Source organism: Elaeis guineensis, chromosome 1, assembly GCF_000442705.2.
Source record: "Elaeis guineensis isolate ETL-2024a chromosome 1, EG11, whole genome shotgun sequence".
Lineage (NCBI taxonomy): Eukaryota > Viridiplantae > Streptophyta > Magnoliopsida > Arecales > Arecaceae > Elaeis > Elaeis guineensis.
In genome coordinates this window covers 180,550,172-180,577,104 of record NC_025993.2, presented here as the reverse complement: position 1 = coordinate 180,577,104, position 26,933 = coordinate 180,550,172, and the positions used below count along the sequence as shown (strand labels likewise).

General features: G+C 36.4%; 1 protein-coding gene across 5 annotated transcripts in view; it reads left to right on the top strand.

Annotated features, from left to right (window-relative positions):
- LOC105039929 (uncharacterized) overlaps positions 1-26,933 on the top strand; it is a 49,014-nt gene that overhangs the window by 5,620 nt on the left and 16,461 nt on the right. For 4 of the 5 annotated variants that reach the window (XR_012137803.1, XM_029262967.2, XM_029262966.2 and 1 more), the window contains exons 2-16: positions 766-846; positions 6,774-6,818; positions 6,927-7,026; positions 7,139-7,223; positions 7,330-7,379; positions 7,451-7,516; positions 10,891-10,970; positions 12,834-12,893; positions 14,370-14,469; positions 14,565-14,642; positions 16,392-16,459; positions 16,533-16,601; positions 16,681-16,758; positions 16,852-16,947; positions 18,317-18,387. Coding sequence is in view for 4 of the 5 variants with exons in the window: in XM_029262967.2 (XP_029118800.1) it covers positions 766-846; positions 6,774-6,818; positions 6,927-7,026; positions 7,139-7,223; positions 7,330-7,379; positions 7,451-7,516; positions 10,891-10,970; positions 12,834-12,893; positions 14,370-14,469; positions 14,565-14,642; positions 16,392-16,459; positions 16,533-16,601; positions 16,681-16,758; positions 16,852-16,947; positions 18,317-18,387 (1,127 nt within the window). In the remaining variant the exon portion in view is untranslated. The remainder of the gene's footprint in view (positions 1-765; positions 847-6,773; positions 6,819-6,926; positions 7,027-7,138; positions 7,224-7,329; positions 7,380-7,450; positions 7,517-10,890; positions 10,971-12,833; positions 12,894-14,369; positions 14,470-14,564; positions 14,643-16,391; positions 16,460-16,532; positions 16,602-16,680; positions 16,759-16,851; positions 16,948-18,316; positions 18,388-26,933) is intronic. The other variant, XM_010916258.4, reaches the window with a different exon arrangement.

Genomic DNA, 26,933 nt, shown 5'->3' with positions numbered 1-26,933 from the left:
ACATGCAGTTGGAAATCAGTGAGCTTTCAATCCTTTGTCACATATGCGGGACTCATGACGCATAATTTGATCTGATCACCCCTCTTGCATGCTTAATAAGAGTTTTCATAACTAACATGTTTATTTTCTTCTTCTTCTTCTTCTTCTTTTTAAATTTTATGATTGTAGTTTAATACGTTTATTTAGGTTTGTTAGTTCCCTCTCTTTGCTAGCTCTCGTTCTTCTTTGGGGTGGGGAAGTGGGTTGGTAAATCTATGCATATGTTCACTTTTCAGCAATTGAAACTCTTTCTTCTTCTTCTTCTTCTTCTTCTTTTTTTTTTTTAACCTTTTGACTTTTGCAAGCTCATACGTAAAAAAAAAGGAATATCTTAAACTGACCTGGTTCTTGTTCATTGTCCATCTGCACCTCATTTATAATTATCATGCTGCTGATCTGCATTAGAGTTTTTAACAGCTAATTTATTGTCTAATGCTGATACACATTGCATAGTTTAAACTGACATGTTTACAGCTAAATAACTTTATATTATCAATATCAATATATCATTATAATCCATGGTTCATTTTGTCATTTTCTTCATTCACATTCAATCGTTGGCAGTTTTTTAGTTATCAATTGTATGGTTTCATGGATTTTCCTTTTTTGGGACATATTTAATGACCTTTTGGCCCCTTTGTTTATTTTGACTGCTGTGACATACATATCTGCATTGCAAATTCTGGGATAACATTATTAACTGATTAGTGGAAAAAAATATTTCAGCGTGTCAAAGTTTATCGCTTGAATGATGATGGCAAATGGGATGATCAGGGAACTGGGCATGTTTCTGTGGATTATTTGGAGGTTTAACCCTTTTACACCATACTTTTTCCCTTTTTTTTTTTCATTTGTAGTTATCTTCTGATTTTTATTTTAATTGTTTCTTGTAGTATTTCATGAAAAATTAACTTGTTCTGTTTCAGTGACATTTTGATTTGCTATCATGTTGGGCACTTTTTTTTTTTAAAAAAAAGAAGATGTAGTGTTGAAGGGGGGTTTGAAATGGGATGATGAGGCAACGTTGAATTGTATGAGAACTGGAATATAGGAAAGATTTTAGTAAATGGATCTTAGGTTTGAACGGGTTGTTGTGGTATCTCTTTGAGGAACACAATAGTTTGTTTTTGCTGTTTTTTTTTTTTAAAGACCTGGAATTAGTTAAAACTTGAACCATTGATGATGAGATAATGAAAGAATAACTATGTATATGCTTGAGAAGCTGAACAGCATAGACTCAAATTTTTATGTTTCAAGGTAAACGAGCAAGAATTTTGAAGTTTTAACTTATGAATTTAACTTGATAAATTTGTCACCATCAAATACATACTAGTTGTTAGTTGGTGTTAAAGGAACCATTCTTCTAAACAGGGAGTTGTCCGCATAAAATAGGACAAAAAAGAGAGAAAAATATACATGAGCCAGAGTGGTCCAGCTGTTTATATGCCTATTATGCTTGGTCGAAGCATGTGTATATCGTACTTTACTACTATGCATTTGATCAAGACCTAAAAGACAGATTGATTCATGGTTTGGTCCTTAGGATGATTAGATATCAAAACTGCTGCCACATGGTTACTATAAATGGACTTCCCTTGTACTTCATGCATCAGGGAAATACTTGGTTTTTTTTTTTTTTCACAAGCTAGGATGACTAAAAGAAAAGAATTAAAGAATGGATTTGACTTTGTGATATCTTTGATGAAGGTCACTGTTTCTCATGAGATAGCAGACTAAGGTGGATTTGGAATCTTACGGACTTGGCTGGTTCCTAGAACTTGAAACTCCCTTATGCTTCCCTTCTTCTATTTCTTCTATATTTTTTGCACTTTTTTTTTTTTTTGATGCATCAGGCTTTTCTATGGTACGAATACCCCACATATTTTATGATGGTCCTTTTTGTTGTCACTTGAAATAGTTGATTGTACTATGATTTTTCTATTGCTATTTATGCATATGTATTCTTTGTTTAGGCATCTTGGTTGTTAATTAAGAGAATGAAATTATTTATAAATTTTTTGGTAAACATGAAGTTATAAATTTCTTGGCAAACATGAAGACCAATTATTGCATAAACCTCTCTTGGAGTTGTAATTGAAATATTCTTTCGCACTCGGCAGGTCAGGGGCTGGCACATTATGATGTCATTCATGTGCCTATGCTCATAATAGCATGTAAATGTATTGGTCCAAATTGGTCTGTGCAGGTGCATGCCAACCTGGCACGTGTTGGCATGGATTGGTGTGAACTGATGGTCTAATACACATGCTAAAAGGTAGATACTCTTCTAACTTGCCCTTAGCTTGTCAGCATGGTAAGTGCTGTACAGCAGGCAGGCCTAATCCATATCAAAAACATCGAGTTTGTTGGAATGCAACAAATATGTTTCTGTGGATCATGTATGCGTAAGTGAATAATTTTTTGACAAGTAAGACATAGGTTTAGGATTTTCACCTTGCATGTTGATTTGAACATCTAGAAAGATGATCCATCATTGCACTCCTAAAGCTTGATGCCTGTTTCCAAGCTTGTGTACCGGGGTTCGTCGTACCGGACCGAACCATCCGATATGAGGCGTACCGAGCCAGACCGGTACTTTATCGATCCGGTTCGGATTTTTTTTCGAAAAACTCTCCGAACCGCACCGAACCGCTCGATTCGGTCCGGTTCGTTTGCATACCGCCCAAAATCGGACGGTATGGATCGGTTCGGTCCGGTTCGGCGTGAACCGAACCGTGCCGACATGCCCATATGCATAAAGTGGGGAGGGGGGAGGGGGGTGGGGTCTGAGACCTTTTAAATCATTGAGCCTGTTTAGAGTTCTCTGAGAAGTCTCAGAGAACTCCCAAGGATCCGAAGCTTATGAAGGTCTCAACGGTTTCGTTGAGACCTCCGAAAAATTAGAAAAAAAGAAAAAAACTCCATCAAATTGTAGGAGTGGTTCAAGGAGAGGTTGATCTTTGATCGGAGGTAAGGTAATGTGTTATTTTCTTAGTAAATATTTTTTTTTTATTTTTGTTGTTAAAAATAGGATAAGAATGAGAAAGAATAAAAATAAGAGAAAATCATGCCAAAATCTTGTGATTTTGGGATGATTTAATTATATGTGATAGATCTTTGGAAGATCTACACGATGACATCAAAATTGTTAATTTTTGTTAATTATATATATTTTTAAATATTTTTAAATATTTATTTATTTAAAAATTAAAAAAAATTAAATTTTAGGGAAAAAAATCAGAGTTTGGGAATCATGTTTAGAATGATTCAAGCTATTTAAATCTAATTTCAAATTTTTTTCAAATATTTGAAATTAAAAAAATATTTTTTTAATTATTTAAATTAAAAAAATTAATTATAAAATAAAAAATATATAAAAATAGTGTTATATTTTAGTTAATTTAAAAATATTATTTGAAGCATATAATATATTTATTTTGAATTTATAAGTTTTAAAATAATTATTAAAATTATTTTAAAATTATATATAATTATTTTAATTATCATGGAACTATCGTGTTTTGTTATATTTGCAAATATTTATAAGAAAAAAATTTAGAGCATGGCGTTCGTTCACTTTGATTAATCAGTTATTTTATAGTATATATTTATTTATATAAAAATTATTAAAAAAATAAAAAATCAGAGTTAGTTTTGAAATTGAGAATAATGTTTAGAATGATTCAAAATAATTGAAATATTTGAATCTAACTTGAGATTTTTTTGAAATTCTTTTAGTAAATATTTAAATAGTAAAAAATATTATCAAATAAAAAATATATGTAATTAGTGTTATATTGCAGTTAATTGAAATAATTAGTATTTTGTTATACCTGCAGAAATGAGTAAGAAGAAAGATTCAGAACGTGACATCGGTTGGGATCATGGCGAGATACTCTCGGCTCGGCATCATTGGAGATGCAAATGGTGCAACACAGAGTTTAAGGGAGGAGGGATGACTAGATTGAAGCAGCATTTGGCTGGTGTTTATCCTGATGTATCCATGTGTCGGAAATATCCGCAAGAGGTCCACTTTCGCCCTTATCCACAGCAAACAGAGAAATTATCTGACACAAAAATATCTCGACGATCTTGTATATGTTCACTACAATCTGAGGTTGAGGCTAAAATGTATTCAGGAGGAAGTTCAGTTGAAGTACACTGATCCGACGCTGGATGATTATGCTGACGAGGATGACGATCCGATCATCGGATGGCTTGCAGGTCAGCAGTAGGAGCCAGAGCTTGATGAGTCAGGATCCCCTCCACGACCAGCCAGTGTGGTGGCGAGGGAGATCAGGGTGGATCCAGGGCAATGGGCAGAACAAAATATTTTACATAGGGTTTCAGCTGATCAGCCACAGTCGAGGGGACACAAGGGACTCATTCATCACATGACTCGCTATCCGATACATCTTTTCAGAAATTCGAGCGACAGATGTATAGACGATCCTCCCGGCAATCAGCAAGAAGGCATCCATCCTTCCAATCATAGGAAACTCAGTCACAGAGGGGCACAAGAGGGGAAAAGAAAAGACAGTTGTACATGCATCACTCTCGAGAGTACAGGAGCTATCTGGTTCAGATACGGACACCAGAGAGAGTGATGATGATACTGGTAGTAGTAGCCATGGATCTGATGATTAGGGAGGAACTGGAGGACAGGAGACCATCGTTTATGAGACACAGCCACAGGGTGATATTCGATTCACCGATGAGTCTCAGTTTACGCATGTCATATAGGATAGGGATCATGGTGGATGAGTCGGTAGAGATCGTGGGGAGCCGATTTCATATAGACGACAAGCTCCTAGAGGTCGTCCAGCACATGATGCAGCTGCGGACGATCTTGCACGTGGAGTAGGGTCCATGGATGTATCTGGATCATCCTCGCATTATGGATCCTATTATCCACAGCCACCTTATGATCCATATGTATATGGTGCATCCGAGGCATCATCTTCTAGTGGTTACTATCCTATGCAGTCTGGAGCATCTTACGGATCAGATTTTGCTACTGGCATATTTGGATGGGCTCCTTCACAACCGTACCATCATCTCGAGGATACTTCTCAGAGTCAGAATTTTAGTGAGAGGTCTGAGATGTCTTACAATCCAGAGAGGATGCTTATGGGATGATGAATATTTGAGAGTACGATGCAGCTTGGCTAGAGGGTTGGACTGATATCCCTTCAGACTATGTTGATGATTCAGACATCTACGAATGTCACAAATACTCGACAAGAAATTAAATGCAGAGTACATCTTAAGGTTCGTATATCAGTTATTGCGCTTTGTACTTAAATATTTAGATACATTTTAATCCGTATTTTATATATTTTTTTTTTAGTTTTAAGATGACATAGTTGAAATATAATGTAAATAAATATATGTTTGAAATTTTGAATCAAGAGTCTTTGTACCGCAACCTAACACTAAATTGAACCCAAATATGTCAATAATATGCAATATAATACCATATTGAGGTTGTATTTATCAATTATTAACTTCAAAAATCTAAAAAAAAAAATTTGAAAATCGAAAAAAATATTGTGTACCGGTATCGGACCGGTATGCCTAGGCATACCGTATGTCGGTACGGTACCCGTACCGTATCGGTCCGGCATCGGCACGCCGTCCGGTATCGGTACAGCGAACCTTGTTGTGTACTTTGGTTGCATGAGAGCCCTTGCTAGGTTGCCCCCACCGCCCCTCCTTTTTCTTTGGGGTGGGGCCCGTTCAGGGAGGGGTTGAGGGAGAGAGTATAGGTGGGGATGACCTCCTGCTTTGCTATTAGTGGCAAACCTTGGGGGGAAACCATGGATTTGTAACATACTAAGCATAAAGAAACCCCCGTTCTTTATCGAAAGCATAAACAAAACACTTACAAGTGCTAAGCTAAGCTGGAACTAGCTGCCTACCGGTCTGAAGGCTTAGCAAGCCCTGCTTTTCTGCCAGAAACATAATGTGTGACTTTCTTTTGGGTTAAATTACCCTGTAAAATGGTGACAGAACAGAGGTTTGAAATAGGTTAATTTGGTCTATAGGTTTATGTGGTGATAGGCTAGTATCAGGATTCCTATGATATAGGTCTAATAAACTCTTATTAATGTTATTGATTAAATTGTAAGTGATCTAAAAAAATAATACTGCAACTATTTAAGATGAATATTTTGTATTTTAAGGTTAATCAATATATTTGATTACTTGACCTTTGGCATTTTAGTGCTTTTAGGCTTTTACTATAACTATATGTCATATTGGTCCTCAAGGGATGTGGTAAATGCATTGTTTATATTATTGTGTTCATGATGTCCTAGAAATTGATTAGACACCTGGGAATTCTCTCTCCTAAGAAAAAACATTTTGCAAGAAATAATTTGATTTTATATATTAGTAGCTGCTAGAATAATTTTATCAAAATTCTTTTGTTAAATCACCAGCACTGGATATTGTTGTCTGAGCATTCTTTGACCTGGTATCTCTAGTTAGTGGATCCCAGCATTCTGCATCGCATGCTAATAGCAATTGTGAGAACAGTAACTCGCTACATTAGTTTTAGGAACAACATAGCAGAACCACCCTTGGTTCCCTTATTAATGCCTGAAGCAATCAGTTGAGGCTTTACCATTTTTTGTGGATCTTTAAGTGTCACCATATGCTAGTATGCTATAAACATAATATGAATAGAAGAAAAAAAGCACATCTTCTTACCAAATGAATCTCTTGTATAGGATCAGGTCTTGGTCAGGAAACCAACTCTAGCAGTATGTAGCGTGGTACTCATGATAATTTTGAAATTTCCATTGCAGGGTTTCAGTAAATGGAATTACTTTTTTTGACCTATTCAATAACTCCTTATTTTATGTTGATTGTATGATTTTCAGAGGTCGGAAGATCTTGGTTTGATTGTGATTGATGAAGAGGATAGTGAGTCATTACTTGTGCATCGCATCTCCTCAGATGACATCTACAGAAGACAAGAAGGTGCAGAAACCTATTGCCTTGCATTTTCCCAGCTGGCGTCTTTTCCTTTTTTTTTTTTTTTTTTTTAAGAATGTGGTAAGTGATGGTTTACATATATATCATATTGTTTTAGACACAATCATCTCATGGAGAGATCCGGAACTAGCTACCGAATTGGCGTTGAGCTTTCAAGAGGCTATGGGATGCTCCTATACATGGTTTTCAATTCCCTCTCTAGCATCTTCTTTCTTAGTAGGTTCTGGGTTTGGCATTTGCTTTATATGCTGTAAATTCATTAATGCATATCGTTGTGGAATGTTATAGGGACCATATATGTGGCGTACAAAGAAACTTGCATTTTAGTAGTCTGGGAAGTAAGTATTTGTTTCATATGTTCTTTTATCTGTTATCCTGCTGTTTTTTGTATGACTGATTTCTTTTAAAGATCTCGAGATCGGCCCTCGTCCAGCAATGGAATCTCTAAAAGCTACTAGTGCTTTGCAATCAAATGGTAACTTTTACCCCTGTAGTTGGTCTTCCACTATTGCTTGTATTTTTGTGCTGTAAGCCGATTGTTGTTTGAATCACATAACATGTATCACAAATGGGAAAATTAATTAAGAAATAGGAACGACTTAATCCTTGTAAAAATAGAGTATATCGAGGAGCATTAAAAATTTGATCATTGAAGAGAGTTTCTTTTTGCACTAGTAAGTTTTTCCTTCCAAATTATATTTGCTATTACTAATCTGTTAGTTAGCTGTCCTGTTAGCACTGAGGGCATAAGACTGTTGGCAACATAAACTAGGACCATTGGTCACTTGACTTGGAAGGTACTAAGTTGAGAATAGCCTCTGGTTGTGCCAGGTGTTGTACTGCATATAAGTTGTCCAAACTAAAGGTCAACTGTGTACTCCAATTGGAAATGTAACAAGTCTTTTGAAGTTTTTTTAGAAAGAAGAACATTTTTGTCTTCTAGGTAAACTTAAAAGCCAGTTTTGAAATGACATTGGATTATCAATTGAAGACAGGAACAAAAAGCATGAGCATATACAATGGAAACAGATTAAATTACAAACTCTGACAACTGATCGGTGGTGTGCAGGTTCTTATCTTTCATGCAATAAGATGATCCTTTGTAACTGGAAAATTTGTGTGTTTTCCACATCCATTCTATAGGACAACATGATGCTTCTGAGTAATCCTTCAGCCACATTTCTTGGTCCCTAAACTAGATAATACCAGCCTTCAACCCATGTCAGTTATGGATTTGGGCTGTATCTTTTGCATGAAAGAATGATTAATCTTCTTTCATGATGTCCTTCAACCCATGTCTGTTATGGGTTTGGGCTGTATCTTTTGCATGAAAGAATGATTAATCTTCTTTCACGATGTCAACTGTTGGATCGCATTTTATGCAGCTTTTAAAGCGCAACATTTGCTTCATGATTTGTGCTGTGGATGGAAGGAAGAGGTTTGTTGTGCTTTGAAAGCTGTGCAAAGGATGATCCAATAGTTGGCATTACGAAAGAAGATCAATCATTCTTTTACACGAAAGATATAACCTGAACCGGTCTGTTGTTCTTTTTCAAGTTTATAGAAATTTTAAAATGATCATACTTTAAAACAGGTCCCCAAAACTTGCTAAAGAACAAGTGGCCACTGTGTAACAAAATGGATTTTTCATTGCTTTATCATGTTTAATATCATTTTTCTGTGCAATTTTCCTTGCTTTGGGCATCACCATCACTTGGGTCTCATACGAGAAGTCATCTTCTTAGCTCTTGTATTCAAACATTTATTGCTGCCCATTTAGGCTTCTTAAAATTTTTTTGTGTAAGTTGATTAGCTAAATGCTAATCCAATGATGATTGTTGACAATCCTTTTTTCTTCTTTAAAGATAACCCTGCAACTGCTCTTGCATTAATTTCCTGTTTGAGCAAGTGGTAGAAGTTTTATTCTAATTTCTAATAGGAAAATAAGTGCGCATGTTGACAACAGCGAAGGTTTGTTGCCAACTGCAATAAGAGATGATAATCTTTAAGTATGATAGGTGCATGAGGAAGTCATTTTGAAGTATTACATATAGTTTGTCACTTCTGTATTGCACAGATGGATAAAGGTAGTACGAATAAGGTCTCTAGGAGGTGAGGATAACAAGTTGGAACTTGCATTAGATGCACTACATGGCATGCTTTCCTGAGACATGTAAAACATTTTTTTTTTTTTTAAAAACTTGGGGGGAGGTGTAAGGATGTAAAGCGTTTGATTTATGACATGGATTATGTTGTGCCAGCGGAATGAGAGCCTTGTTCTGACATGATCTGTGTCATCACATGCTGTGCTGGTGCTTAGCATGCATTAGCACAGTTGCATGCCAACCACTGGCACACAGATGGTACTGCGCTAGTGCTGCATGCTGGTGAGGCACTGGCAAAAAACGTGCAATGTGAAATTTGTGCATACTAACCAATACTATGTATTACGTAATTAATCGAACATCACTCTAAAAAACATTCAGGAGCATCATATTGATTGTCCATGCTGGTATTGGAAAGTGAAGATATTTTCATGTATAGATAGCAAATGTTATCCTAAAGCCACAGATGAAATTGCAAAACAAACCAGCTCGACTTCTATAAAGTGCTAAGAAATCATTTGGAATATCATCCCTGTTGCATGATTTAAGGTTAAACAACGAGCCATCCTCCTTGGATTTGGGGTTATTATGTTGTCTATTTTGGCAGTGGTTCCTATCAAAGACCAATTTAAGGCTATCACATTACACACACACACACACACATGTATATATATATATACATGGGTGTGTGTGTATATATATATATGTACATGTACATTTGTGTGTATATATAGATATATATGTACATGTATATAGATATACATATATATGTACATATATATAGATATACATATATATCATGAAGCAAAAACAGTTGAAGCATCATCAAAAAGCTTAAAGTTCGAAGGCTAGACCTGCAGGCTGCTTAAACTACAAGTCACTGGTACTGTGATTAAGCAGTTCCTTGTGTGCATCTAAAGTGGTAGGGTGGTTTATATGTTGTAGGTGTTGTGCTGTTATGCAACCGCCCAAATACTGCTTAGCTTATGTAATAGCTGAGCAAGTTACTGTGAAAAATCTTCTAGACTCTCAAGCAGCCATTTCATAAAATTCATTTCACATGGTTCTCTATGTATGAACAGCTATTCTGTTACGAAAATAAGATAATTCTCGACTAATAACTAAGAAAAATTGATAAAAAAAGAACCCATCCTAGTCTTTGACTATGTCAAATTTTAATCTGAAGTTGCTTTCTGTGTTATTATAGAACACATGCCACCTTGTTTTAAGATTAATGAAGTTAAGTTCATTGTTTTTAGCATCGGCCCTACTAGTACTGCCTTGCTTGTGTTAGGTTTGATTTCCATGAAAATCATGTTTTAAGAAGTATGTGAACCTGATATAGTTGGATATAGCTGCATCTTTACATCTTTTTGTTCTTTCTTGGTGTGAGATAGGGATGGTTGATGTATCATTTCTGCTTTCTGAGAGTAATATTTTGTCTGCATCGAGTTATGAAGTTCCAAGCTGGTTAATTACTTGAGTTCATGCCTTCAAGGAAATTTCTAGTTTATTACCACATGCTTAAATTTCCAATAGCAGAACTTAGTGTGCTGTGATCCCCTGTTTTTTATATTTTGCACAATGGAGCTTACTGCTTTCCGTCTGATTTCTGTTTAATTTTTTATTTTGATTAGCAGATTTTGACACCTTGTCCTTGTTTTAAAACCTCTTTTAGTTATTTATATAGTGGACATTGACTGTACAGTTGCATTATGGATCATCATTTTGGCTATATTCGCAGATGAATCATTTCGTGCTGTTAACAGTGAATTAAGAGAGCTTCCGTCTGTCGAATTATCTACGCTCCCTTTAATGTTAAAGGTTAGAATGATACGCACAACAATAATGATTTTCATTTTTGATTATGCTACTTCAAAATACTCTGCTCTATATTCATTTGTAGTTTAGCATATATGCACTATCGCTGTTGTTATTTTTATATTCTGCTACTGCTTAAGTTTTGCTTTTTAATTAATTCAAATGCAAAGCCCATGCATCTTTTGCTGTTCCTTAGAAAAAATTACACTGTGATTTTTGTTTTTCTGTTTTGTTTGAGTCATAGGTCAAAGTTTGTTTGCTGTAAATATGGCTTCATTGTACCACACAGGACTTGTCGTTGTTTTGTGGGGGGAGGGGAGGGGGGGTGTGCGCCCTTTTTTTTTTTTTTTTTTTTTTGGGTCTGAAAATTTATAGCTACAATTTTGTTATATAAATACGGAAATCATATAATACGTGGGTAAAGGTGTAATGGAACTATGATAATGCCTTTCATCTGGATAATCAAATGCTACTGCATACCAGTCAGTCATGGTATCTACTTGTGCACATACATGAACCTTCAGGAGTAAACAAGACAATGATACAAGGTTCAAACTCATCAATTTATCAAACATAAACAAGCCTAACTATGTTATTCCACCTGTCAATTGAACAAAATTTATATTGATATAAATGAGCCTATTAGGAGTATGTTGTTTGTGGGTTATTTTAGGATATAAAATCTATGAAGTTTTGACCCATGTCAAACATAATGCACAAACCTTTTGGTTCATATCTGAATTGCCTATTAGTCATCTATATTATGTTATCTCATCTACATTTCTGATCAAATGGCTAGAGGATGTTATCTTAAAGCAATATTGTTATTTGGACTAGTAGTGTGACAATTGAACAAAATTTATGTTGATATAAAATGAGACTGTTAGGAGTATGTTGTTTGGTAGGTTATTTTAGGATATAAAATCTATGAAGTTTTGACCGATGTCAAACTAAATGCACAAACCTTCTGGTTCATATCGGAATTGCCTATTAGTCATCTTTATTATGTTATGACATCTACATTTCTAATCAAATGGCAAGAGGACATTATCTTAAAGCAATATTGTCATTTGGACCAATAATGTGACAAAAGAGCCACTCATTGAGCAACTTTAAATCAGTGCTATGACAACATTATACACATAATGTGTTTGTTATTAAAGAACTGTTTTTTTTTTTTTGTTTTTTTAAATCAGTATTTAGCTCTGTGGCTTTAAAATTGACTAGCTTCAAGTATTTAAAAGTGGAAAGTTTCTTCAGATCCTATCTTTTTGATCTCATGTAACTTTTTTCCTCCATCTTTTCTTCAGTTCTTTCAACCAAAATCCTTGACCTGCTGTTCACCTTTGTCTTTCTTGCCTATGTATGTTTGGTCTTTTGAATTTTCCAGTTGGGATCTTCTGAAGTTCAATGAGGAAACAAAGTAAAATTTGTGTGATATGCAGGACAAAACCTGAGCCCAAATATTGGGCCTTGATTTTCTGGATACAAACCTATTTATTAGCTAATTTATTGGGCCATGGTAGAGTTACTGGTATTTTTTTAGTCCTTCAAACAGGGGCTAGTTGAAACAACTAAATGGGTTCGTGCTATTTTTATATCCGTATTACTTTTATGTTCTCTTGTTACTTTATAAGTTTTCTTCTATTGCATTGTTCTGTATGTTCATGCATATGTGGAAGTTCTAAATTGGTGGTCATATATTTTGTTGAGCTCTTTGAGTTAATGCATTAAGTTTTCCAATTGGTTAATAATACGCTTTGGGACTAAACTTATTTTTATTAATTTGCATAATCTTCTTTCTTGGTTTTCCTTGTTTATCATTGGAACCCTAATAGTGTTAAGTTGGTTGATTCTAACATGCAGACGGTGTTGGAATGTGGCATCACGGATCAGATGCGTGTAGCAGAATTAATATTACAAGATGTGAGCATCTTGCTGACATTTATTGATTCAGTTTTTTCTAGTTAGAAATTCTGAAATTGCCGGTCAGAAAATTAATTGCTAATCTTTTAGAATGTGTTCCTTGGATCTTCTTTTGCACCTGATATGTTTCTGATATAAATGGTTTTATTCCAGTTGCTGCATGTACGAAGCTAGTTCCTGTAGTTAAGATATGTTACAGAAAGGTTTATCATTACTTGAAGAGGAGATACAATGCCATAATGGACAGAGCAAAGTAGCATTGTTCAATTGTTATCTTAAGAAAGCATGCATGCCCTCATAAGTGTCTGAGGAAATTATTTTATTCTAGTTGAGCACTTCAAGACATAGATCAATTATAGGCAGTTGTACACTTTTTATTTTTATTTTTTGCCATGATACGTCTTATCATGTCCATTCTGTCAATTCATATTAATTTGTTGGTGTAGTTGTGAGTCTGCAATAAGGATGCTTAATGTAAATAATGCTTCTTGTTGCCTCGACTTTTCTTCGGTATGGTGGCTTTTGGCATACCATGTTATCATGATTCCTGCTCCATCAATTGGGGTCTGGTTGTTTGCACGGTAGTGGATATGAACTCTTCACATAGCTCATCCAAAGTATCCGCTCTGGGATGTTGGGCCTATGCAAGTTGAGTAACTCACGTATGTTGGTTAAATATTGTTTCCCAAGCCAAGCAACCTTAAAAATTTATCACAAGAGAAACTTGAAAGCCTTATTGTTTAGACTTACTATGCCAGTGGTGGACCATTGTTGATCATGCAAGCTTCCATAATTGAGCTTATCAGACCATTGATAATGTTTCCTTCAGCAGTAGAAAGCAGCAGAATTAAAATGAAAAGTGGGTAACATAAAATAGGAGGGAAAAAGTAGACAATCAAAAGAGAAAGGGACAGTAAGTCCCATCTGGTTTCTGTACCCACATAAAATAGGAGGGAGAAAAGTAGACAATCAAAAGAGAAAGGGCCAGTAAGTGCCATCTGGTTTCTGTGGCCTTGGACACTGGAGTCAAAAGGTGGTTTGACTGGAATTTCATGGAGGGGTTGTGGGGTTAGTGTGGCAGGTTTTGTGGCGGAGAAGGAAAGGAGATGTAACTTAACCAGCTCCAGACTTCCAAAAAGTTGTCAAAAATTGGGCAGTGGTATATAGAGTTGATAGTAAGAAATAGTTGATAATAACATCTTTACTGCAAACTGTCCTGTCAGTACAAACTTTTCTGAGCTAGCCAGATAACTTTATATGAGATATGGTTACATTATGAAGTAGAGTATGGTTTCCTAGGAAACCCCAGCATAAGATACACTCATCTCTCATAAATCCATTGGGAACACAACATTCAAAGAAAAAAGGAAATAGGGAAGACTAAAACAAAGGCATCACATAATCATGCTAGTTCAATGTCTCCAACTGCTACTAACTTTATTTATTTTTTTATTTTTTTTGTGTGGGTGGGTGCAGCAAGAATTTTTCCCTAAGCTAATGGATCTTTTTAGAATGTGTGAAGACTTGGAAAATATGGATGGTCTCCATATGATTTTCAGATTGGTCAAAGGGATCAGTAAGTGCTTATCATCATGTGCTTTTTCATGTCCTATATCTAATTCCTTGCTAACCTCAATGACTTGTTTTTTTCTTTGTTTTTTGTTTTTGCAGTTCTATTGAACAGCCCACAGATCTTTGATAGAATTTTTGGGGATGAACTAATCTTGGACATTATTGGTTCTCTTGAATGTAGGCTCATTTAATTTCATGTGACCATTTGTTGCTTCTTCCTTTTATTGATGAGCTACAGCTGTAATGTTTTTTTGATGCTTCATGCAATTTGCATGCTGCTATTTAACTAACTCTAATATCACTTGATGGTATTTGTGATTTGCGTTAAATGCCAGCCTTTCTTTCTCGTCTTGATCTATTTTTTTTTCCATTTATGCATGTTTTGGTAGAGTTTTTCCCCCCTTTTTGAAATAGAGCTGGGGCTGTATCGTCCTATTCATGCCATGCTGATGACCTTAATTTGTTCGTGTGTTTCAACTTTTCTAACTTTACACCTTGGTTGTTGCATTGCCTCTTTCTCTGATTTTTTCCCCCCCTCATATATGAGTGGAACCAACTGGTTCAGCATGGTGATCTGGGGCGTGCTGAAACTGGAAGAGTGGGCATGGCCGCGGGCCCCTTGGGGGGGGGGGTGGTGGTGTTGGTGGGTTTGTGAAGCTATGACCTTAGGTTAGGGAATTTGATCCATTTTTGGGAAGGGAGGCTTTTTTTTTTTTTCTGATTTCCGATACCCTTGATCCAACTCGAATGTTCGCTGTGGGAACATGTTTACTCTCCCCTGCTTGCTTCTTTTTGTTTGAGGCTCCCGTCACAGTTTCCCCACCCTTGCTTGGCGTTCCACTTGTGAGAGAAAGAAAAGACAGGGGGCGACCATTTACTGCCTCTTGGAAAGCGAATCTCATCGGACGATATCGAATGCATGTGACTGAGTGAGGCTTTAATAGAACTGAACTGAAGATTTTGAACTACCGGTAGCTGACTGTTCTGGTTCAGTACGCCTTGAATTTGCTGGCTGGACACGGTTCAGCTAACCATGCTGAAAGTGTTTTTTCTTGAGGAACTCTTGTTGAACTACTTTTGAGAATTGACTTCTAAAATAAACAGAAACATCATAAAACTGTCTGACATACCCTTTGCTTTATTTATATTTTACTTATTTGTTTCCTTTATAGTGTTTCAGGTGCCACGTTATGTGAAATAAGTAAATAATAATGATAATATAATTCTAGTTTTCTAACATGAAATTTGAAACACTTATACAGTCTACATGATTTTCTTTTTTTAAAAAAAGAGATGCTTTGATAACTTTATGAGAGATATTTGAATTTTGAAAATTTGAAGGATTTGGATGTAATAATTTATTCGTCTATGTGTTGGTCTGGTGTGGAAGACTTTAGTTGCTCTAACGAGTTGTTCTCTTGGATCCATCGATAACTTAATTGTAACACTATCTATGTTGGATTTTTACAAAATGTAATTGCTTTCATGTAATCATATTCTGTTTATCCTTGGTGGCTGTGACCGGAAAATGCGTTAGATCAGTTACTGATGGGTTAGATCTTTTTTTTCATCATATGTTGTTGTTGTGTGTTACGTATAGGGCTATAACATGGGTCACGAATCTTCTTGAACAGTGTCTACAATTTTAGTAGGCATATATGTTTTGTTCTTGAATAGATTATATGTTTTTTAGCCATCTGAGTGGCGTCTTGAACCTGAGGTTAATGTTAAGCATGTATTGGTTGGAGTACTTTCTGTTATTTAGATCAGTTCTTCACCAGATAGGTGTTTTCAGTATCTTGTTTATTGTATGTCATTATTATATCTTGATGCCATTATCTTTAGCATTTCCCTTTTTCTTTTTGATTAACTAAACTAAATGATTAAAAGAAAATCCATTTAATGTTATGTTGCCTTTTTGTACAGTTGATCCTGACATCCCTCATGTGGTGCAGCATCGTGCTTTTCTCAAAGAGCATGTGGTTTTTAAAGAGGTAAATCAGCTGGTAGATGCGACTGACTACTTCATCTATTTTATTAAATTTCAAAATTTTAATTTTTTTGCAGGCTATTGCTATTAAGGATTCCTTAGTATTGTCAAGGATACACCAAACCTACAGAGTTGGTTATGTGAAGGTCTGTAAAATATTTGCCAAGTGTTCATCGTTTACTTGAATCTCTTGTAGGATTCTTATTGTTGTTGGAACATCTTTAGGATGTTATTTTACCAAGGGTGTTGGATGAGGCTACAATAGCAAGTCTTAATTCGATCATTCATGCAAACAATGCTGCTGTGAGAATCTCAACTTTGAACTTTCAGTTGATTTAATTTTTGATGATTCTATCATGTCTATTCTTTAACATACTACATATGATTGTGTTATAGGTTATATCTTTATTGAAAGATGATGCTTCTTTTATTCAAGAGCTATTTGCAAGGATGAGGTCCACCTCAACTTCTGCAGAATCAAAAAAGCAATTGGTGACAATCTATTCTATGTTCATGCTTTGCATATCTATCACAATTGTTATGTTTTTTTATTTTGGATGTTTATTTTGTTTTATTTCCCTTCATGCACGGTCTCAAAGCCAAGGTCCATAGAACTGGGACCTATGCTGGCCAACCGGCGATATGAGTTGATACGGGTCTGTGCCGGATCGGACCGGCATAAACCAACACAGAAGTGAAGAAAGGAACCATGGAGGAGGATAAGAGAGAAAGAGAGGAGAGGGAGGGAGGGAGCGGTTGGAGGAGACGCTAGCGGTGGCCACAGGCGGGCTGCGGGTGCGCTCGGAGGGCCGCCAAGGTCTCCGCTTCCTCCGCCAAATCTCGGTCAAGAGAGAAAGATAGAGAGGGAGGGGGAAGGGAAAGAAAAGAAGGAAGAGAAAACCAGCGGAGAGGTTGCCGGACGGCGAAATCATGGCCTGCGGCTCCATGAGCATGAGACAGGGGTGATCGTTGCTGTTTCATGGGATTTTTTTTTTAAAAAAAACCCCGATCACAGTGAAGCCGGAAGTGAAGCCCGCAATGGATTTGCTGGCTTCATTATTCATCATCGTTTTAAAAAAAGCATGATGAACAGGGGCGGTCGCCTTTGTAGCTAATTTAAAACCTTGTCTTCATATATTATGATTGTTGATATTTAGATAGTGTTCAGTATCAGGTTTATAGAGTAACAAAGTTATTTTGTGGCATGAGGACCATGATACATTTTCCCCTTACTGATGGAGTAAAGTTAATTTCATTTATTCATATCATGGTAATCTACAGTTTAATATTTCAACTGCTCGCAATTGCAATATTTTGTATTGAGAAAGACCATACAACAAAATTTGTAGTTACATTCATCTGGTCCATCTAAGTCTAGTGGCTAATTTCATTTCTCTGTGAGTTGATTCCAAAAGTTCCAAACAACAAAGTATGAACCGCACATAATTGCAAGAAGAAAAGAATAACTCTTACAATCAAGATACACATGAATACATGTGAGACAAATGCACAGCAGGTTCTTTGCAGTATGTTCTGGGCATGTCTTAGGTCCTTTTTAAGGATAGCATAATATATAGAGAAAAGTGTCGATGCTGTCTCGAGTTCTGATAGCAACCTAAGCATTGAAATCCACTTATTTTTGCATGCCAATCTCGGGAATGTGCGTGCAAGCAAATTTTCAAGTACAAATACGTAGTGTATGCATGATTGTCCACAAGTTATTTTTAGCATGTAGGGGTTTTCGTGCATTCATTGTTCGGGATATTGTAGCCCTGCTGAATTTTCACATTCGTAGCTTCCATTGTTATTTATGACCTTTTTTTTATGGACCAACTGGTGTACATTCTTCATCCTTCAACAGGTATTATTTTTGCACGAATTCTGCTCTTTGAGCAAGAGTTTGCAGCTGGTACAGCAATTGCGGCTATTTCGGTATGTCATAATTCATATAATGATTTGCTTGCTTGCATTTTGATTCCCTTTTTCTGTTTATATCCTGAAAACATGGCCATAGCAAATACCAAAAAGAGGACCTTGCTAGAGGCCTACAATACATTGCTCTGTATGGATGGCTTAATATATTATGATATGAAAAAAATATGATATAATGCTATTCATATTTGTTGGTGACTAGGTAAGTGAGATGCTTGCTATTTTCATTTTCTGGTGATTGAATTATTAAATACTCACCAAAACGTGCTAATTTAAATAGATCTTAAACAATATGCATGAAATATTGGAAATAAAACTGATACACTTTTCTGTTTATCAGTATGCAATCAGATATAATGACCAAGATAACCTAATGCACGAGATGTAACATATAACTGGTGAGCTTTACGGATTTAAGGTTACAACTGCGAAAACAGGATTCTATTGTTAGAATGACATGTATGTGTGCGTGCGTGCGTGTGTGTCTATATATATATATATATATATATATATATATATATATATCATCTCAACTTTCTCATGGAAAATCTGCTTTGGAGTTTGGCAAGCAAGATTGGGTGATCTCGCTACCTATTTCAGAAGAAGGGCTGTCAGGTCTGAAAGAGCCCGCTAGTTGGGAAAAAAATGACTTTTCCTACAAATATGAGACTCAATTCTGGTGCTCTTTTAAACTTTTAAAAGAAGGTTATTTAGCTGTACTTAAACAAATGCGGTTATGTTGGAAGCATCACATTGTGATGCTGGGAAAAGATGTCAGACAAGTCTTTCTTTTTCTTCATCCTCTTTCTGTGACTTACAAAGGTTGGGATCGTTCAGGCAGTGTCAAACTTGTTATGTTTGATAAATGAGGATTACTAACAAATTTTGGGCTCCAACAAAACTTCATATGGGATTGGAATTTCTTTGTTATTGCTATTTTTTATTTTTTATTTTCGAAGTTTAATTAGTTATATCTAGGGGTGGAACCGAGCCTATCCGAGCCCAGCTTGAAATTATTTTCGGGTTTCGAGCTAGGCTTAGGCCCGATAATTGTATAAAAAACCAGGCTCGAGCCCAGCCCGGGCCCAATCCTGAACCTGGCCCGAATCCTTTTGGGCCAGCCCGAGACATTGCTTGGCCCAAGACCGGCCCGAGGTAGAGAAACTCATTGGCCCTTTACTATTATTTTGGAACAGATCCTGTTATATATATATGTGTGTGTGTGTGTGTGTATGTATATATGCACACACACACACACACACACACACACACACATATATATATATATATATATATATATATAGAGAGAGAGAGAGAGAGAGAGAGAGAGAGAGATTTTGGTGGAATGAGGAGCCAAGAGCTATATTAAGAATATAAAGAGTAAGTACAGCAACAGGAAAGCCTGAAATCTTTTTTAACATCGACATGGTCTATCTTCTCAGAATGTTCTCGGTATTACTTGTTATCAGCAACTCCATGTTGCTGTTGGTTTTCTTCCTTATCTTTCCCTTTGGACTCTGTAACCGATTGCCTGATCACCACATTGTAAATATTCTCTGGTCTCTAATAAAAGCCTGGTGGCTTTTTTTTTCAGCCTCCCTTATCATCAAAAGAAAAACAAAACAAAACAAAAGATATAGCAATGGTAATATTCTCTGTTCCTTGGTATGCAGAAGTTAGAAAATTACCATCCGCTTGTACATGAGTTTGTGCAGAAAATAGGAATACAAATGAGTCATGAGCTCTTTGGACATGCGAAAGCCTATGGTAACTTGATCAGACAAAGCAAAAGGCCAACATGAAGTAGTTCAATCATGATCCTTTTAAAACCAACCATTATAAAAATTTTAATACAATATGTGGCAAAGCTGCTCATATGTTGATAACTAGCTAAGTAGGTAAGCATGATATTCCATCCATAGAAGGCTTAGAAAAGGAATCAACCTCTTCTACTGCTGGTTTGCTTTGTCAGCCTGCTCATCTATTTGCATGTTCATTCCATCTGCCTAAATTAGCTTGCTGCTGAACTTATCTATATTGCTAAATTCATTTTTCGATCCCAAGGATTTGGCAATTGCACAGAAACGGGTAAGCCTGGAAGCACACTGCAGTGCTACAGCAACAAACTGATACTAAACACAAGATGTAAAACATTACATCAGCTAACAACCAGCAAATACGAAAAGGATATGAAAAGATGTTAGCAGTGCAGCAATTATGGTAGAAATCAGAGAATCAAGTTGCAGGAGTGCAGTAGCATATGAACATCTTCTCAGAACGAGATATCTGCATGTGAAAATGCTGTGCCATAAATTGGAGACTTGTGAAATAAGGAACAGTAGGTAATGCAGCAATCAAGGAAGATGCAGGTACACAAATCAGAGTCAGTTGAACAATTGTGACAGAGTGGCAATGGACAGTAGCTAAAAACCAGCAGTAAAGTAGATTGAACACAGCAAATAAGCATAGCTTCAACTGGAGCTAAACAAACAATTTTAATAAGAGCCTAGAGATGTTTATCAAAAAATGGGAAAAAAGTGCATAGAGCTAAACTAATATGACACGAATGTGGAGCTCATCCCTTGAGACAATGTCACCAAGACACAGATATTTCTTCCACAGATGGATCTATCAATCATCATCTGTATTTGTACCATTATCTGCATTCAACTTTATAAAACCCAAACAATTTGTACCTATTAAGTGTTAACATAAATATCAATTACAAATATTTGAATATAAGTATAGTAAATTATTAACATACATATTAAAGATTTTTATATACCTTCGTTACATTCTTCGCGAAGCCAATCCTACATACAAATCAAAGTCTCGACAGTAGATGGACTCGATGAACTCCGATATTGATCCACAACTCTCCACCAGTACTGAATGCCGACTTTGAAGAAATGGTAGAGATTGGAATAGTGAGAATATTTCAAGTCGTTCTTGATGGTATAGGATAGATTGTTACATTGTTCTTTCACCATGTCAAGATATCAAAGTTCTTATTCTTCAAATTAGGAAGCACATCATCATCCAAATAACTATTTAGCTCTGATCCCTTTGGTTGTTTGGAGGAACTTTGACTTCTAAATTGAACAAATTTCATATCAAATTTTATTTTCTCCATGCGAAATGAAGAAAGTGAATTTATATCATTTTGTATATCAAAATCAGATGTTAGCTCACTCGAATCTATAGAGAATTGCATTTTTGCTGCATCTACATACTCATAAAGTTTGTAAAGACAAGTACGAATATCATCAATTCTTTTTTTTTTCTCTTTTACATCAAATGCCCTTTTATAATAAAAATTTTATAAATATCAACTTCGATTTGAGATCTAAAATAGAAGCAATTACTGATAAATCATTGCATTGAGACCAACATTTGTTAAACTTCTTTTGCATTTCATTTGTCAATTGCTTCAGTGTTTCGTCACTATGAGCACTCCCATCCATCAACATTGTCTTAATTTTTCAAACTTCTTTTAGGTACAAATTAGATGTGAGATACGTGGAACCAGAAAATACTTTAGTAGCATCGAGAAAGGTTTCTAAGAATTTAAAAATTATCTGTCTTTTTTCATTCATCATTGGTAGGGCACATACATGAATGATCAGTTGCATATCTAATAAGAACATCTTTAAAGCTAAGTGCATCATGCAACATTTCATAAGTAGAATTTCATCTTGTAGCAACATCTAAAGTGAGTCCTTTTTTAACAGAAACTCTCATATGTTGTGCAATTTCATTAAAAGCTTGCATCCGAGATGGGGTTGCAGATACATCTAATAATCTCTCTTATACATTCAATAGCATCATGAATTATTTTCATCCCATCCTAAACCATAATATTTAGTATGTGTGTGCAACATCTGATATGACTGTACTGCCCTCTAAGCAACATTCCATAATAAAAATAATCTTGGATCCTTCGAATTACAGCATCATTTGTAGTACAATTATCCAAAGTAATAGCATACATTTTAGAATCCAGTTTCCATTCAAGAAAACACTTTCCAATAGCATCTTCGATTGCAAAACTTATATGAGGGTATGGTAATTTCTTGAATTTAATTATCTTGTGTAGAATAAAATTTGAATCAATATAATGAGCTGAGGGATATATAACCGATTTTTTGATTTGATGTCCAAATATCACTAGTAAAACTTATCTGAGAACTTAATTTCTTAAAATCATTATGCAATTTTTTCCTCTATCCTTGATACAAAGCAATACAATCATTTTTTATAATCTTACGGCCTATAACATTGAATAATGGCTGAACAAATCTCATAAGGTCCAAAAAAAGGGGGTGCTTGATAATTCGAAATGAAAGCTCGGCATATATGATAAATTTTGCAAGAAGTTTTCTACTCCTTGATTGAATTGAAAAGACTTCATTGTATCTTTTGAGCTTGCTACTATAAATATTTGATTAACTGGATTCTTTTGATACTTTTTGCAAACATTTTCAAGATGGCATTTTAGATGACTTGTTCTTCTTTTAGTACTACTACTTAATATCTTTTTATAATATTTGCATGTAGCTATTGATCCATCAGATTATTTTTTTCTCAATAAAATGATTCATACTCAAGATTTTTTTTTTAGAACCTTTGTCACAATCAATTTTAGAATTATCTTCATTTTTGTCATTCTCATTCCTTGTATGTTCAACAATCTCATTTTCAACCATTTTAGATCCAGACGTTAGCAAAACAATCTGCACAAATAACACCGTAAATTACTCAAAAGAACTGGCTAATGTCAAATTATAGCATAAATCAATATATACTCACAAATTAAAAGTATTTCTTGATGATGTTTATATATGTAACTAGTGTGTAACTTCAGATCATCAGATGATGTTTATATATATTAAGTGCTCACTATGTTTACGGAATTATAATACTCACTATTTACAATACTCAGTGTTCACAAAAGTCATACAAGAAAGAATAAGAAAATAGTCTTGGGGCACATATTATGATGATTAGCTGTGGCGAATTTTGTACCTTTTTAGCTTGATCACAAACAACCTAATACTAGGAAAGATGATTATGAAAAGCTAAGATTACCCATTAATCAAAATTAAAATCACTGAGTATATTAATGCTGTTGGGTGGATGTCTGGTCAGGACACTATCTCCCAGGACCTTTTCAGTACCACGCGATGCAGCAGGAAGAAAGAATAAATAAAACAAAAATAATCAAAATACGTGGATCAGCCACAAAAGGGCTCGCCTCCACGGGGCATGCAAATTTCACAATGAAAAAGAAATTTTACAAGAAGAGATCTCATCCTCAATCCTCGTACACCTGATTTCTCTCTCACCTGAAGTTCTCCCTCACAAAAACTCTCTTGGAAGATCCCCTGAACCCCTGAAGTGATCGACGTCCGCTGTCCAGGAGCCTCTTGCTCCTCTCTCAGCGACGCGGTCTCTCTCTCTTCTCTCGGGTTGGCTTCCGTGCAACCACAGACCTCACGGATTTTCGTGAGGTAAAACCAAGCCACCCTTCCCATAGTTCCTGTGTACAGACCCTTTTAAAGGGCTAAAACTCGTATTAGATTAGGATTTCCAATCCTAATCAAATCCAAACACAGCTCAAATAACTCAGATCAAGGTCTCATATCATCGGATCAAGATCGGGAGCCACCTATGTCGTCTGATCGCGCTCCGATCCACGAAAGTACCGTGGACTGCGAGAAATGCCTGGAAAATGCCCAGACAGTCCATAGACCCGCTCGTGAACCGCCCGGTCCACCGTGGATCGGGGTACAGGCCCGCGCCTGGGCCCGGGCCGCGCTCCGCCGCCTGAGGCCGCACCGCCGCCGCTCCGCCGGCCCACCGTCGGCCGTCGGTGGTCCTCCGCCGCCTCGGATCTCGTGCCGACTTCAAAAGCTCGTATCTCTTCCATCCGAACTCTGTTTGGGGTGATCTTGATCTCGTTGGACTCTGTTTTTCGTCGCGGACTTCGCTGTGGGCTCAATGTGGACTGAATCTCGAGGCATCAAATCCTAACAAATGCTGTATTCGTTGCAAAAGCTAGAAATTAGGGTAGGCATCTTGAACAAATTAAGACAATTAGGGTTCATCTGGTTCATGACCAAAATTAGTCTTGAAAATAGGGATTCAAAGTCGGCAATAGGGATTTTTTTTTGGATAACCAAAGGGTTATATTATTAGGAAGTCAAAACTACAAGGATAGCAAAAACAGGATAGTAACCCCCTATTACATAAAAGGCATAGAAAAATAGTCCACCCAAAAACAAAACAGTTAAGGATCCCAAGATATATGAAATATAAAACCAAGCATATATGCAATACCCACACTTGAAATGAAACCCAAAGATATATTGAACTGCACTACTCCTAGTCTGCTGTGAGGAAAAGAGAAGTTCCACCATAATAAAGAGTAAACCTGGTATATTGGATATGAGTGACCCAATCGAGGCAGTATAGCATCCCCAGAACCTTGTGCACTTAAACCATGTAACAGTTACATAGGGAGAATTCTGGAGTAATGTAGAAACCATGAAAGTACTAGTTAAAAAATTCACTGCAATAACATCCACTATGCCAGATATTGATAGAGTCGGCAATAAGGATTGAGATAGGGATTCAGAGTCTTAATTTGTTCAAGAATCAAGAGATAAGGGATTGAGGAAGAGAGGTTCGGTAGGAGCCATACCCGAAATGGCGAATGGCGATGGTGACGGGTGAAGACGAGAAGATCGGCGTCAGTGATGGCCGATGAGGGAAGATGGAAGACTGGTGTTGGCACATCGGCGATGGCAGATGGGGGGAGACAGAAGATTGGAGTCGGTGATGGGGAAAGATTGGAAGATGGAAGACAATGAGGACTCTCCGCCTGAGGTCATTGTCGGTCTCTCTTTTTTGGTGGAAGATAGAAGTCGGAAGACGATAGGGGTGGCTCGGAAGTCTGACGAATACTGATGGCCGATAGGGAAAGACAAGACATCTGCGTCGGTGATAGGGGAAGACGAAGATGACGATGGTCGGCGGACGGACATGGACCATGGCCAGGGGCTTGGGCATCGAATGGGGAAGTCGGAAAGATCGAAGATGGAAGTCGGAAGACTTGGAACTCGAAAGTTGGAATTGGGCTATTCCTATTTGGCTCGGGCTAAATCATAAGAATTAAGAAATAATCAGGCTCGGGCTGAAAATAAACGGGCTGAACTTCGGGAGAGGCTCAGGCTGAGCCAAAAGTATATCTGATCTTGGCCCGAAATATAAATGGGCTCTAAATTTAGGCCCAAGCTCGGCCTGAACTCTTTCGGGCCGAGCCTGAAGCCTGACCCGAAGTTAGGACCTTGGGCCGGCCTGAGCCCAGTTTTAGCCCTAATTATATCACTAGGAACTCTCACGTGAATCACAAAATTATGGTAAACAAGATCCAGCCAAATATATTTCAATTTATAAATTATTATAGTTACTATTGCTACTGTTATTACTTTGGGGGTATTGTGAACTGTGTTGCTTTCTTTCTGAACCAAAATATAGATGGTGCCACCATCTTTGCTTTTCTTCTGCAGGTGTGGGAAGTTCAATCTTGAGCTTGTGATGCATTTAAGGACCGTTGGTCATCCACATCAAGTCTAGATTTAGTTTGATCTTTTAATGTGCTGTATTTTCTCTATTATTTATGTTTTTTGTTCAAGTTTAGTGGGACTTCGAGTGTTGATGACTCGGAGTAAAAGATCTCAAAGTCTTGCTGGTGGTTAGATGAGCTTAAATTTGACACAACTTATCAAAACATCCTCCTCACTCTACTTCGAGTCATGGAACACATATCACTAGCGACGTACTGAAATAAACGAGAAAAGAGAGAGGTGCATGGACTCTCCCACCTCTCCAGGATTCGTGCATCCAAATAGGGATGCCTCTCTCCCTTTCTTCTTCTTTTGAGTTGGGTTATCACTAATAAGGGAAAATTTGGGATTTTTTTTTCAAAATTAGTTTTAGGGCCCGTTCTTTGATGGGTAAATATTATGGAAAAGTTGGTCAACTTTCCTATTGATCAGCTTACCCATGTACTTGTGCTTTTCAAGATGGATAAGTTATTTTTCTATGGTAGCATTTACCTATGTAATGGAGGAAAAAGCTTACCCATTTGGGGGGTGGCTAAATCATTCTTCCATCAGCAAGTAAAATAGACATTTAATTTTATTCCTAAGATGCCCCATCCTCATTTCCAATGTCTCCATCATTCAATATCTAATAACTCAGTCGTTCACTTTCTTCAAACCTAAAAAGCATAAAGGATATTATGGAAATATGGATAAATTTTAGCAACTTATGCAGGAAAGTAGTAATGCAAAGAAATATGGGTAACAAATTTCGAAGCCACTTTCCCATACATAACAGAGCATGTGTAGATTTTTTCTATCTAAATATTGCCTGATAAATATTTATCTAGGAAAATATAGATTTTAAGATAAATTTTTTACCCACAAAAGAATGGATCCTTAGGATTTTCTTTTATTTAAGCCTCCTGTGGTAGATTTTAG